General features: G+C 40.7%; 1 protein-coding gene across 2 annotated transcripts in view; it reads left to right on the top strand.

Moving 5' to 3' along the window:
* Positions 1-13,100, top strand: part of KIF14 (kinesin family member 14) — a 64,433-nt gene extending 51,333 nt beyond the window's left edge. For both annotated transcript variants that reach the window (XM_060178512.1, XM_060178511.1), the window contains exons 24-30: positions 2,651-2,875; positions 3,077-3,261; positions 5,030-5,185; positions 5,877-6,002; positions 8,405-8,479; positions 10,455-10,593; positions 10,953-13,100. In XM_060178512.1, the coding sequence (XP_060034495.1) occupies positions 2,651-2,875; positions 3,077-3,261; positions 5,030-5,185; positions 5,877-6,002; positions 8,405-8,479; positions 10,455-10,593; positions 10,953-11,332 (1,286 nt within the window). In that variant the 3' untranslated portion in view covers positions 11,333-13,100. The remainder of the gene's footprint in view (positions 1-2,650; positions 2,876-3,076; positions 3,262-5,029; positions 5,186-5,876; positions 6,003-8,404; positions 8,480-10,454; positions 10,594-10,952) is intronic.
* The last annotated feature ends 860 nt before the right edge of the window (positions 13,101-13,960 follow it).

Below are 13,960 nucleotides of genomic sequence, written 5' to 3'. Positions count from 1 at the left end.
TGTCATAACAGTCTCTTGAGCTGTTAGAAAAGTCATGATGATAGCTACGATGTCACGAGTGGCTTAGAGGGGAAGAGAGGATTGAATCAGAAAAAGAAGGGGCAACTATGTATAAATGTGGATAGATAGTTGTAGAGAAGATGGTTGGCCCAAGTCTGCAACTTCAGAGGAACTGTGGTGGATTGCAGTGGGGAGAGTGAAAATTCAGAACTCTGGTGGTGGGAATGGTATGGATTCAAACCCCTGTCGACATGTAATTCTGTAATATAAAAAGAAAAAAGGAAAAAGGAAAAAATAAAAAGAAAAAAGAATAGAAAAAAAGTCATGATGCATCTTTGCATAGAAAACCAGAAAATTATGTGATGACTTTTTTAATAACCCAATGTTTGATAAAGGTATAGCAGAATAGAAATAACCATAAAAGAAATTATATCTCATTTTGACTTTTAATAAATGAGATTTTTCCCCCTAATCTTTTTGAAAGATAATTATTGTCCAACTACTTGTTTAGTTTAAGGTAGGACGAATATGCTTTTGACATTTTTGCTTATAAATAAGGTATATACATATATCACAGATTCTCTACCTGAGGCAACGACTTTACTATTTTGAGAACATATTAGGATTTTTCAGAGTAAGATGTTTTATAAAAGTAACATTTCCAGATAAAAGATGTTGTCTTTTAAATCTTTTACTTTTTATTATTGTGTAGATAGAGACAGAGAGAAATTGAAAGTGGAGAGGGAAAGAGACACAGAGACACCTGCAGCCCTGCTTTACCACTTAGGAAGCTTCCTCCCTGCAGGGGCTTGAACCTGGGTCTTTGTGCACTGTAAAGTGTATGCTTAACCAGGTGCGCCACTGCCTGGCCCCAGAAGTTGTTTTGAAGGTCATTTAAGCCTTAGAACAATCTTTTTCATGGTTTATTTAAAACTTTAATTTATTGACTGATTGATAGAGGCAGAGAGAGCGAGAGAGACACCACATCACTAAAGTTTCCTGTGATGTGATGGGGGCTGGGCTCAAACCTGGGTCTTCTACCTGACAAAGCAGAAAATTATGCAGGTGAGCTATTTTGCCAGCCCTTTCTTCTTTGTTTTCTGGGAAGAAAATCAGTGTAGCCTGATGATCAGGGCCACTCCCCTTCCTGTCATAACACTACTTTGTCTGGGCTTGGAGAACCCTAGCCTTTTTTGTGTCAAGCCAGTATGTGGGGTCGGAGCTTGCCACACTTTTTACAGGAAAACTAATCTTACGTTTTATATACAAGGACTCCAAGATAAAGTTATTTCCCAGGGGCTCTAAATGAGCTCTTTCAAGTTTTTCTACTTACTTCTGATTTGGACAATGCTTAGAAATTATGTTAAAATCTGTCTTCCAGAGATATGATGTATTGACTGTAGAGGTCATTGACATAGCCTATTTTGATTACATAGTATACTGGAGAAAGAACTTTTATAGGTACTGAGACTCATTACAGTTCTATTAGTACTTTTCTAGCTTAGGAATTTTTGTTTATAGTTACATTACTTTATTTTGCATAGTTGCCATTGTTTTCAGCAATTGACAGTTCCTTGGATGTTACCAGGAGATAGATAAAGAATGAGATTAGCATCTGGGAAATAGCTGGACTGGTAAAATACTGAACTGTCCTGCCTGGGGTTCCTGGTTCAGTCCCCGGCACTGTCTGTACTGGAGAGGTGCTCTGGGTGTCTGTCTCCTTTCTGCCTTGTTGTAAATTAACTTAAAAGGGGGGTTTGGGGGTTGGGCTTGTGGCGCATAGAAGGAATCACCGCGGGAGCTGGGAACTGGTTTAATCAATACACGGTTTATTGGGGTGAAATGGGTAAAAGGCAAAATAAGCAATTATCATCAAGGGTTAAGCCAACCCTAGGTCTACAAAGTCTGGATATGGTTATCAAAGTTTAGTCCCATAAGATAAACAATTATCAGCTCTGGTAAAGGTTGCTCATGGCTGTAGAGAGGTCTAAAAGTTTACCGGCTAGCAGAGTCACACGCGCTCAGTTCCCAGGAGAAGTAGACCTGGGGATGGATGCCTGGAGCAAGCGTCACTCCCGAGATGCTTCTGACCAGGAGAAGAAGCCTCAGACAAAGAGTCACGTGCTCAAAGTCCCGTGCTTTTATACAGTCCTTTCTCTGAAGCACCTCCCCAGGGCGAGGTCATTTGTATGCTAATAGTCCCAAACTCCTGCTGGGGTCACCACACTGCCTCACATGATACTCTTTCATATGTAATAAACAAAATTAATCTTTTTATTAAAAAATAAGAGTAAAGAAATAATTTCATGAAACATTTAAAGTCTTTGTTATCTGTATTTCAGTTGATGAAATAACTTGTGAACCGGAGCCATCTCAATGGCTTAATTTATTGTTTTATAGACTTGTTTTCATTTTAGCATATAGAAACTATAATGCACCCTTCTTATCTAACAATCTTGTCAATCATTATTAAATCACTAATAATACATAAAATAAAATACCCCCCAAAAGAAAATAAATAAGAATCCATTGACACAAGGAGTTGACTTTGAATTTACTGACCAGTGACTCTGTAATGTTTATATTGATGCCTTTCTTTGTAAGTTTCATGCTTGAACTAAAGCTAAATGAGTCTTTTCTATGGACGTAGGTCTAATGGAGAAATCAAGCACATTGCACTCAAATTCAGCAGAATCATTTCTTCCTGGGATTTGCAAAGAATTGATTTGTTCATTGTTAGACTCTCTTGGACAGAATTATGATGAAGAAAAAACTATGGCAGACAGCTTGATTAGCAGTTTCCTAACAATTTATAATGGGCTATTTGCCATTTCCAAAGCTTATGAAGACCAAGATGAAGAAAGTCAAGATACTTGTAAGTAACCTCACTGCTTTGACTGATTGACATTGAGTCAACACAACTGATTACTTTCTGCAACGCACACTTTGTCCTGAAGGGACTGGTCTATCTGGTGTGTGTTTTCTGACTGTGTCAAAATGTTTTCACGATAATCGTGTACGGATTCTCTTACTTGGAGATGATTTCTTCCAATATTTTTTCCTTTTCCTTTCAAAGTGTTCTCTTCTGACCGAGCAGCCCAGTCACTTACTATCCAGGTCACATGTGCTTTTGGGCACCTTGTGGTGCTTCTTAAGCACTGGCCGACTGAGAATCTGCCTGGTGCCGGCATCGCAAGGCTTGAAGAAGAATTGAGACAAGAAGTTAAAAAATTAGGAGGCTACTTACAACTATTTTTGCAGGTAAAATGATTTGCTGATGATCACTTAAATAATTCATTATTCTGTAAGTATTGACTAGCTCTGCTGTCAGTATCTCCCCAAAATTAAGTGATTTCTGCTCTGAAATCCTAGACTCTCAGTGTTTGCAGTTGATTTATGGGACCAAGACTTTCCATGTATTTCTATGTGCCAGGCCAGCCATTCTAAGTTTTTATAAATATTAGCTTCTTTTATCCTCACTGTAATCCCCAAAGTGAGTGAGTACTGTTGATCACCATTTTATAGATGAGGAAAGAGAGAACCAAGAAGGGTAAAGCCACCTATTCAGTGTGACCTAGCTGGTGGATATGACTGGAATTTACTTGGCATCTGAAGCTAGGTTGTCTTGAACCTGGAGTTCATCCTCTTTACAAAGTGAAAACCCAAACTCAAATCCAGTCCTACTACTGGCATTAGAAATCCAGTGTTTGAGCCCAAGCTAAATTGGTTACATGTTCTTGAGCAGAGCACTTATTAACCTTTTGAGTCTTCTGTTTCCTTAGAAGACTTTGTTTAGAATTTATTTATTTGTTAGAATTAGAAATACCAATGTATGCCTAGTAGGGTTAGTGCGGATCAGATAGATTGATATAGAAAAGTGCCAGTCAGTCATGGCTGTGACTCAGATTGAAGGTGTGCTTCATCTGTAAGAGACCCTGGGTCTGACCCCAGCACCCTCTTGCATTCCATCTCCTGCTCCCCATATAAAAAAGTGCCTATTAGAGTAGCTGGCTCTTCTTTAGGCTGTAGGATCTGTAGCTTCTGTAGAAGGTGTCAAGGACAGAGAACAAGTGACTTGAAGGTGAGATCAGGTTGAGCTCAGGAGAGTCTTGGGCTGACAAAACCAGATATAGTGACTATACTTTCTACTTAAATGTGGTTCAGAAACCTTACCTGGTAACAATGCAATTAGCATATTCCAGAAAGCAGACCGAGAGAAGCCTTCTAAAGAGTGACAACCAGTGGGCCAGTCAGGGAAGGAACTTCTTGCATATGTGTAGCCTTTTGTTTGAAGGGGTTCTCCACCTTCTTTTGCTCTTCCTCTCTTCCCTTCCTCCCACCAGGAGAAGAAACTGGCTTCATCAATCATCTGTCAGATAGTTATCAAAACAGATAGTTAACAAAAGCTCAAAAGTTGTTGTTGTTGTTGTTATTTATTATTTTTTGTTGTTCCACCCACTTGGTGAATTCTGTCTTATATCTAGTTAATTGTCTGTTTGCGTTGTGTCTCCTGTCAGTGTGGGGTCCTCACACATACACACTTGTCTACACTTCAGTTATTCTGGCACCATTAGTTGCAGTAAGGCTGCATATTCCCAGTTCTGTCTGAGATTCTTATGAAGCTTAGTTTCTACATCAGTAAATGCAGAATTATTTTCTCCAGGTTATTTTGCTTGTTTCATTTTACTTCTGCTTATAATCTCATGTATCTGGTTTTAGGTTTATTTTTTTTAAAAAAATATTTCCTTTTGTTGCCCTTGTTTTATTGTTGTAGTTATTATTGTTGTTGTTATTGATGTCATTGTTGTTGAATAGGACAGAGAGAAATGGAGAGAGGAGGGGAAGACAGAGGAAAAGAAAGATAGACACCTGGAGACCTGCTTCACCGCTTGTGAAGTGACTCCCCTGCAGGTGGGGAGCCGGGGACTTGAACCAGGCAGGTCCTTGTGCTTTGTACCATGTGCGTTTAACCCGCTGTGCTACCACCCAACTCCCGGGTTTCTATCTTTTTTTTTTTTTTTTCTTCTAGGGGTGCTGTTCAGAGATTTCATCCATGGTAAAAGAGGCTCAGATGAAAGTAATTGAGATTGTACAGCAAGCTGCCAAGTGTGTGGGGCAGTTAGCAGTCCTTACAGGGAGCCGGCTTCATTTCCTGGAAAGCAGTGCCAAGGCTGTCCAGGTCCAGGTAAACTAGCAGTGCTCATCTGAAAGGCTTTCTGAGGGAACAGTAGAGACTTTTGCTAATAGTATCACTAAACATAATACCTTTTTATTTTAAAATAGTTAATATTTTCCATAGTTTATCAGTAGAATTTAAAAATTTGAAACTGAGTTGGTTGAATGTACTGGCTAATTTTGAACTCCTCATTTCCCCTTTTGGGCCTTTGGCTTGTTCATAGTTATCTGCTGTAGAGTCACTGCCAACCAGCACACAAAGTGCTGCTACTCTAAGGAGCCTGCATCTGCTCAGCTTAATTATCCTAGCCACTGAAAACACAGTCTTAGCTTAGAATGCTACTGTGCATCCTGCCAATTTCTGTTTCTTTTACTATTGACTTGTAGCCCTTTAAAAAGGCGTATTATTCCTTTTCTTATGAGAAACACCAGAGCACCTCTCTGGTGTGTGCAGTGCTAGCGGTCAAATCCAGATCTCACGAAAATAGGTCCTGCTGAGCTATGTGTTCAAGCCAGGAAGCATTCTGTATGACATACTGCACGTGAAAATGCTGTATTATCACTCTTCCGGTTTTCTTTCCTTAATGACTCAAAACATATTGCAGCCCTAATATAAACATAAAGTATTACTTACTTATTTGCTCATTTGTTAAAAATGTAAGACCTGAATCTGCCAGTTGATGCTTAAAAGCTTTTTCTAGGAGGAAGAGTTGATGAGTGCTGTTTATGAGGGCACAAACCTAGGAATGAAGAGTCTCTTAAGTTCTGGACTAGAAAAAGCAAAAGACCTTCAGCAGGACCTGTTAAGACAGTGTACCCAAAATGAGGTAAGAGGGAGGAGCACGTTCTGTATAGCTTTGTATTGTCGATGAAGTTGATTTAACAATAATTGAGCTCAAAGAATGAAATTTCTGTTAACTCACATACTTTAATTTGCAGTGAATTCTTCTTTTATTGATCAGGTTGGTGATACTATATCATGGTGACATTTTCCCCAGTCACTCTTAAGTTACTCTAGTGGTTAATAGTTTGCTAAATCGTGTCACAATTATCAGCAGGAATTTAGTCCCTAGATAAACTGCTAGAAAGCAGAGTACAATAGTGACACCTAGTGTTTGCTTTCCTGCTTGTCTCCCCCCCCCCCCCCCAATATTTGTTAAGCTTTGGACTTTGATACATTAGAATGGAAACTAACAGTTATTGATCCAGGTCCCCCCTCCCCCCAATCCCTGATTTATATGTGATTCTGTCCCTGTGTTCTTTTTTTTTTTTTCCTCCTCCAGGGTTATTGCTGGGCTCGGTGCCTGCACCATGAATCCACCGCTCCTGGAGGCCATTTTTCCCCCCTTTTGTTGCCCTTATTGTAGCTTCGTTGTAGTTATTATTATTGCCCTTGTTGACGCAATTCGTTGTTGGATAGGACAGAGAGAAATGGAGAGAGGAGGGGAAGACAGAGAAGGGGAGAGAAAGATAGACACCTGCAGACCTGCTTCACCGCCTGTGAAGCGACTCCCCTGCAGGTGGGGAGCCGGGGGCTCGAACTGGGATTCTTACGCCGGTCCCTGCGCTTTGCGCCACATGCGCTTAACCCACTGCGCCACCGCCCGACCTCCCCCCCCCCCCTCGTGTTCTTTTTTTCCCTTTTAAATTTCAGATTTCCCCATAATAGGTGTCTGCGAAACACTCTCACTCCTGACATAGATCTCTTTCTACCATCATGCCCCAGAACCTCACAGCCCTCTCTACTCTCCCCCTCCTACCTCAGAGTCCTTTGCTTTGGTGCAATGGTTTTTTTGTTTGTTTGTTTGTTGCCTCCAGGGTTATTGCTGGGGCTCAGTGCCTACACCATGAATCCACTGCTCCTGGAGGCCATTTTTTCCCCCTTTTGTTGCCCTTGTTGTTGTAGCCTTATTGTGGTTATTATTGTTATTGTTGATGTCGTTCGTTGTTGGATAGGACAGAGAGAAATGGAGAGAGGAGGGGAAGACAGAGAGGGGGAAAGAAAGAGAGACACCTGCAGACCTGCTTCACCACCTGTGAAGCGACTCCCCTGCAGGTGGGGAGCCGGGGGCTCAAACCAGGATCCTTACACCGGTCCTTGTGCTTTGTGCCATGTGCGCAGAACCTGCTATACCACCGTCCAACTCCCAGTGCAGTGGTTTTTAAATATACATATTATTCATTTATTGGGTTGAGGCAGAGAGATGTCAAGAGGGAAGGGAGAATCAGGGAGAGAGAAAGAAAGATACCTGCAGCACTGCTTCATCACTTGTGAAGCTTTTCTATACAGGTGGGGGCTGGGGCTTGAACCTTGGGCATGGTAATATGTGTGCTCAACCAGGTGTGTTACTGCCTGGCCCCTGCATGCAATGATCTTAAAAGGACAAGGGGGTGATATTGAGATGACGATATTAACTAAACTTACTGTGATGGTCTTCACAAATGTCACACAGTGTTGTATACCTTAAATGAATACACTGTTCTATGCCGAACCAATTTCAATTAGACAAAAAAATGCATAGATAAAATTCTTAGGGCATAATCCTGGTTAATATATTAGTTACTTAACTCACTTCCAAAGGAAATTTTATAAATTGATATTCATAAACATTAAATGTAATATAAATGCTATTATCATAATAAACTTCATAGGATATTGATATTTAATATATAAATTGATGTGTAAGAAATTCCATTTAGACAAGTAGGGTACTCTGGTTATTGAGTGGAAGTCCCAGAAGTAGCAATTCAGTCTTCTAACTTCTGGACTGGAACTTTTTTTTGTTTGTTTTTTGCCTCCAGGGTTATTGCTGGGGCTTGGTGTGTATACTATGAATCTATTGCTCCTGGAGGCTATTTTTTCCCTTTTGTTGCCCTTGTTGTTTATCATTATTGTTGTTGTTGTTGTTAATGCTGTCGTTGTTGCTGGATAGGACAGAAAGAAATGGAGAGAGGAGGGGAAGACAGAGAGGGTGAGAGAAAGATAGACACCTGCAGACCTGCTTCACCACCTGTGAAGTGACTCCCCTGCAGGTGGGGAGCCGGGGGCTCCAACCAGGATCCTTAAGCCAGTCTGTACACACTTTGTGCCATGTGCGCTTAACCCACTATGCTACCACCGGGCCCCTGGACTGGAACTTTTTACTCTCTCTGGTTTCACTCAGGTCTAGAATTTCTTTATACTTCTAATCATAATTTGTATCATAAAATATTTTAATGTTCTCCATAGGTAACCAAACCCATGAGAACTCATGCCATGCGGTTGATGGAATCTCTTGAAAGCATGTTTGCTGAATGGAAAACAGTAAGAGAAGTGCAAATTATTTTTATGTTTAGTTTCCTTTAGTGTGTTTTATAATTTCATTTGACTCAAGTGTAGACATTTGAATTTCAGCTTTTGTCCTTAGCCAGATGACTTCTTTGTGCGCGTTTAACTGAAGCACGCATGCTACTATGCTAGCTACTTACCTTGGATGCCATAATTCGTTTGCTTTAGTAGTGGAGAAAATACTGTGTAGAGGTGGATTAATACTGATGTACTTTCATGTATTCTGCCACAGGTTTTGTAACTGTTAATCTTTACTAAGATAGTCATTGTAGGCCAAAATTATACTTAGTTAATCTGCTCAAAAGTTTTTAAATATAGGAGGACTAGGCAAATTATTTCACTCTCATGTCACAGGTAAAGAGAAATACACGAAAAGTAATCATTGTGTTACTAGTTGAGGTGTTCATATGGTTCAAAAATATTTATTGCAGTATAATCAATGGGAAATATAAAATTTAAATTTTAAAATAAATAAATTTCTCTTTTGTGATATTGAATAAGAAATGGTACTTTTTCATTATCAGGATGAGTGAACTTTGATTTAAAATTTTAAAAATCTGTGGTCTGGGAGGTGGCACAGTTGATAAAGCATTGGATTCTCAACCATGAGGTCCTGAGTTGGATCCTGCCAGGCTAGCCTGAGGGTGCTTCTTCCTAGGCACGTGCTCTCTGGGTTGGAGAGAACTCGACCCGAGCCAACCTAGGCTGCTGCGCGGGAAAGGGATCAGGAACTAGCATCATGCGTGCAGAGAGATAGAGATAGAGAGAGAGAGAGTAGAGAGACTCTGGGACTGGCGGAGCGGGGACTCACAATACCCTGCTGCGTTTATTGATCTGCCTTTAAATATCTTCTGAGATGGAAGTGGTAGGGTGGAAAAGGAAATACATAGGATAAGGGGGTGGAGTGGAAAAAGAGCATGAACCAGTGGGGATTAAACCAGTGGGGATTAAACCAATGGGGATTAAACCAGGGTGGGTCTCAAACGAAACAATGATTATGTAAATAACCACAACGTTAAGCAATGCGGGGTGGGGGGGGGTCCGGGGGGGGGGAACCTGGTGTGATGACAGGGATAGAAACAGAAGCAGAACTAGCCAAAGGAGAAATGATGACCAACAGGATCTCCGGCAGCACATGTACCAGAGTGACATCTGGTTCTTTCCTCCTGTCTTTCTCATTAATAAATAAGTAAATAAATTCTTTTAAAAAATTTAAAAAAATAAAATTTTAAAAATCTTATTTTTTTTTTTTTTAAAAAGCAGTCATTATATTTTGTTCTTATGAAAATAAAGTTAAGTGGGGCTTGGTGATGGTACACCCGATTGAATGCACATGCAAAGATCTGAGTTCAAGCCCCTGATCCCCACCTACAGGGGAAAAGCTTCATGAGCAGAGAAGTAGTGCTGCAGATCTCTTTCTCTCGCTCTCTTTCTCTCTCACCCACCTTCTCTATCTCTCACTTCCCTCTTGACTTCATTTTATCTCTATCCAAATCAATCAATCAATAAAATCTTTTTCTTTTTTTAAAGTCTTTTAAATATATATATTTATTTATTTATTTTCCCTTCTGTTGCCCTTGTTGTTTTTTATTGTTGTTGTAGTTATTATTGATGTCATCATTGTTGGATAGGACAGAGAGAAATGGAGAGAGGAGGGGAAGACAGGGGGATAGAAAGATAGACACCTGCAGACCTGCTTCACTGCCTGTGAAGCAACCTCCCTGCAGGTGGGGAGCCGGGGCTCAAACCGTCATCCTTATGTCACATGCGCTTAACCCACTGCACTACTACTCTACCCTCAATAAATAAAATATTTTAAAAATTGAATTAAGTTCTTGGGATACTTAATCTCTTTCTTGAATATAGATTCTGGTAATTAAAATCATACTGACTAAGCCTTATACTATGTAGCTTATTATGCATTTAAAAACCATTAACTTTATTTTCACAGATAAATTTCAGAACTCAAGTAAAAGAAGAAAGTCCTGGATACCAATATTTAAGGAAGATGACTAATCTTGCTTCCAAATTCTTGAAGTTAAAACACTGCTTAGAACAAACAATTCAAATGGTTACTACTGTACTGAGAGGTATTATCTCCAAATGGAATTGTTAGTGAACCAGAATTTTATATTTAAGAACTCAGACATCTTTCCATATTTTAGCCTAATTCATTAACTAAAAGTCTAATGCTGCTTCATTGATGTTAATTACCAGGATAGATACACACCCATATCTTTGAGTTTTTTAATTCAAGTACTTAACGTGCTTCTACCTAAGTAATTAAATAAACAAAGAATAACAAGTGCAGAAATTGTTTAATAGATAAGCTGAGTATTCTTAACTTGGAATTTTCCTAAGTAGGTCTTGCCGACTAGTCATTAAATAGTCTTAAGTGCCTGGTAAAAAATGAAAAGGTTAATTATTTTCCTCCCCCTGTTTACCATAGGCAGCCACTGCGATGTGAGCCTTGTCAGGAATCGTGTTGAAAGTATTTGCAGCTTGGCCAGGGATTTTCACGATGCCTGCGGTGTCCACCCTACTGCTATTGACAGCTGTGAGAAGAGGATCTCTCAGGCTGATCCTGGGGAACTAGAATCAGTAGCCAAACTGCTACTCTTGTGCTTTGAATCTGAAGAAAGACCTGGTCTGTTGGAATCCTGGGAGACTTGTAATCCAAATGCCAGAGAAGGACAGCAGCACCGTAACCCAAGCAGGCCCGAGGCCAGCAGGAGCAGAGGTGTTCCAAAGCGTGTCTACCGGCTCCTTGACTCCTCCCCTGCTGTGACCTCAGAGGCCTGCACACCACACAGGACTCAGTGGGTGTGAGTGGCCGTGTGTGGACACCTCATGCCCAGCCAGGAAAGAGAGAGCAGGGGGTAGACGATCTCCTTACTAGGAGAATGTAAAAAAGCAAGAAGTGTGTGTAGATATTTCATGTCTGTTGGTGTGCCATCCTTGGGTACTGGCAGTAGGGGCAGCTTGGAGTCCTAATCCAGAGTGCCCACGTGTGCACCTGTCAGCAGACAGTTGGAAATGGGTGTTTCCTGTGTTGGAATATTATGGCAACAGAATGAAAGTAGGAGCTCAAGCCAAGTGATTGGTCCTCTCTCTTGTCTGCCTTCCATTCTAAATATTTCTCTCTCACATTGAAATACTGTCTGGTTGGCTCAATAACCTGTTTGTAAATAGTTATTTTTCTCAGGTGTAGAGGCTTGAACAATTGGCCACCTGTGTGCCTTCTCCCTTCTGCGGATATCTAGGCTGAGGTTTGTGGGGAACATTGCTAACACCGGTTTAACCAAAGCAGCTTAACTTGCACTGTTAAATCTAAAACATTGTTGCTGAACAACAGGTCAACTGGCTGCCACTTTGAACAGTGTGTTCAAGGGTAGTTTCCTGTTCCTCTCCAAACAGTAAGTGGTTACCTAGAGTAGTCAACTGCTATATTAGCATTATGGGTTATTTGCATAGTCTGTATGGGGGCTGCGGGAACATAATTTAAAACCAAGTGAACAGTGGCAGAGCCACACTTGACTCTTGGGTGAGTTCAGTAGGTTAGAGGCTATAGCTTTCCTTGATAATGCTTGTCTTTATTATGGGTGGGGTGAGAGTTGGTGCATAAGCTTATAAAGATCAAAAATGCTCCCCCGGCTCCCCACCTGCGGGGGAGTCACTTCACAAGCAGTGAAGCAGGTCTGCAGGTGTCTGTCTTTCTCTCCCCCTCTGTGTCTTCCCCTCCTCTCTCCATTTCTCTCTGTCCTATCCAACAATGAAAAAAGAAAAAGATTAAAGATCCTTATTATATTTCAATTTTAGAAGCCTTTATCTAGTCCAAAATCAAGAACAAAAGAGAATACTCTACTGTAGGGATCTTACGTGAAGGAAGTTGTTTGGACATTTTCCCCACAAGCAGAAATGGAATTTGAATAGACAAGTAGCAATTCTACTTGGGTGTTACTGAGCAGTTCTCAGGGTAATTCTTCCAGCGAACCCGACCCCTTGTCCTCTTCATGTGTGGCTACCATTTGGCAGGTTTAGTAGAAGTCGGCTGTCAGTACCTTGAGTGTGTTGGACTATTTCATTGTGAGCGAGCAGTTGTAAGTAAATGCAAGTCACTGTAGTCAGAACAATGTTCGGGAGCCCTGTGCTATGTTTTGCTGGTATTTAAAATAGTGCACTGTAGCAAATTCGCTCTCACGGGTTTTTTTCCCTCCCATCTTTGGCATTTCAGCTTGTGTCTTGTATGTATCTTTTATAGTCACTGTTCTGCCAAGTGGCACGTTTACTATTTTATAAAGTGTAGGCGTTCATCAGGGCTTTCCCTCGAGATTGTACTTTTCTGCAGCACTTTCTAAAGTACTAGTGTGCTCAGTGCTCATTATTTGATCTTCACTGTCTGCTTTCTTGTGACTTCATTGGTCAGAAACGTTTGACTGTCTTTGTAAGATTTCATATGTATATATATTTATATTAAGTAAATTGTTACACAATATTTGAATGAATTGTAAAACATTTGCTATTGGAATCATGTGTACTATCAAGAATTTTACAAAGAACATGCTTTTAATAAATATTGTCAGTTTGAATTTCCCTTGCGCTAAGGTCTCTCAGGTTTACTGACTATCTTTTCACTTATTTTATTCTAGACTCAAAATTCCTGTATAGATCTGCTTTGGTAAAAAGAGAAAGAAAGAAAGAAAGAAAGAAAGAAAGAAAGAAAGAAAGAAAGAAAGAAAGAAGAAAGAAAAAGTATTCCGGTGTTAAAGCAAATCACAGGAAACACAGCAAGACGGCAGCTGCTTAGTTCTGCTGTTTAGCAGCATCCTGCTGCTCCTCTCCTCGGCTGGCTATGTCCAGAGTAGACGTGTCCTGCGTGCTGCAGTGGGAAGGCTGAGCATTTGGCACCTTTTCATACATTCATAGTAAGACTCCCAAGTAAGTTGCTTGGGAACTGCATGAGTTACTTGCTGTCTTCATGCCTATTTCTTCATCTGCAGCAGGAAGTAATACCTACCTCATGGACTGTCTGGACATTAAATGAAAAAAATGGAAAAATAGGGGCGAGGGAGATGGCTCAGTGGGCAGAGCACATGCGTTGCCATGTGTCAGGCCCAGCTTCTCTCCCCACATACCATGAACAGCACCAAAGAGAACTCCATGGATGATGGAGTGGTGCTTTGGTGTTTTTCCCTTAGCCACTGTGCACATCCTAAAAATAAAGAACAGAACTGAAGAAAAACACAAGTTAGACAGCAGACTTGCAGGCCTGAGGACCTATAGGCTGCAGAGTCAGCCCATGGCACACCATATGCAAGAGCTCAGCAGTGGCCTGGTCTCTCTCATGAAAACATAGAAACATTTTATAAGCATAAAAATTGGGGGGTTAGGTGGTGGCGTACCTGGTTACATTGCGTAAGGACTCAGTTACACATGTTACATTGCGTAAGGACTCAG

This window comes from Erinaceus europaeus, chromosome 19, assembly GCF_950295315.1.
Source record: "Erinaceus europaeus chromosome 19, mEriEur2.1, whole genome shotgun sequence".
NCBI classification, from domain to species: domain Eukaryota; kingdom Metazoa; phylum Chordata; class Mammalia; order Eulipotyphla; family Erinaceidae; genus Erinaceus; species Erinaceus europaeus.
The sequence above is the reverse complement of the archived record's forward strand: the minus strand, read 5'-3'. Positions and strand labels throughout refer to the sequence as shown.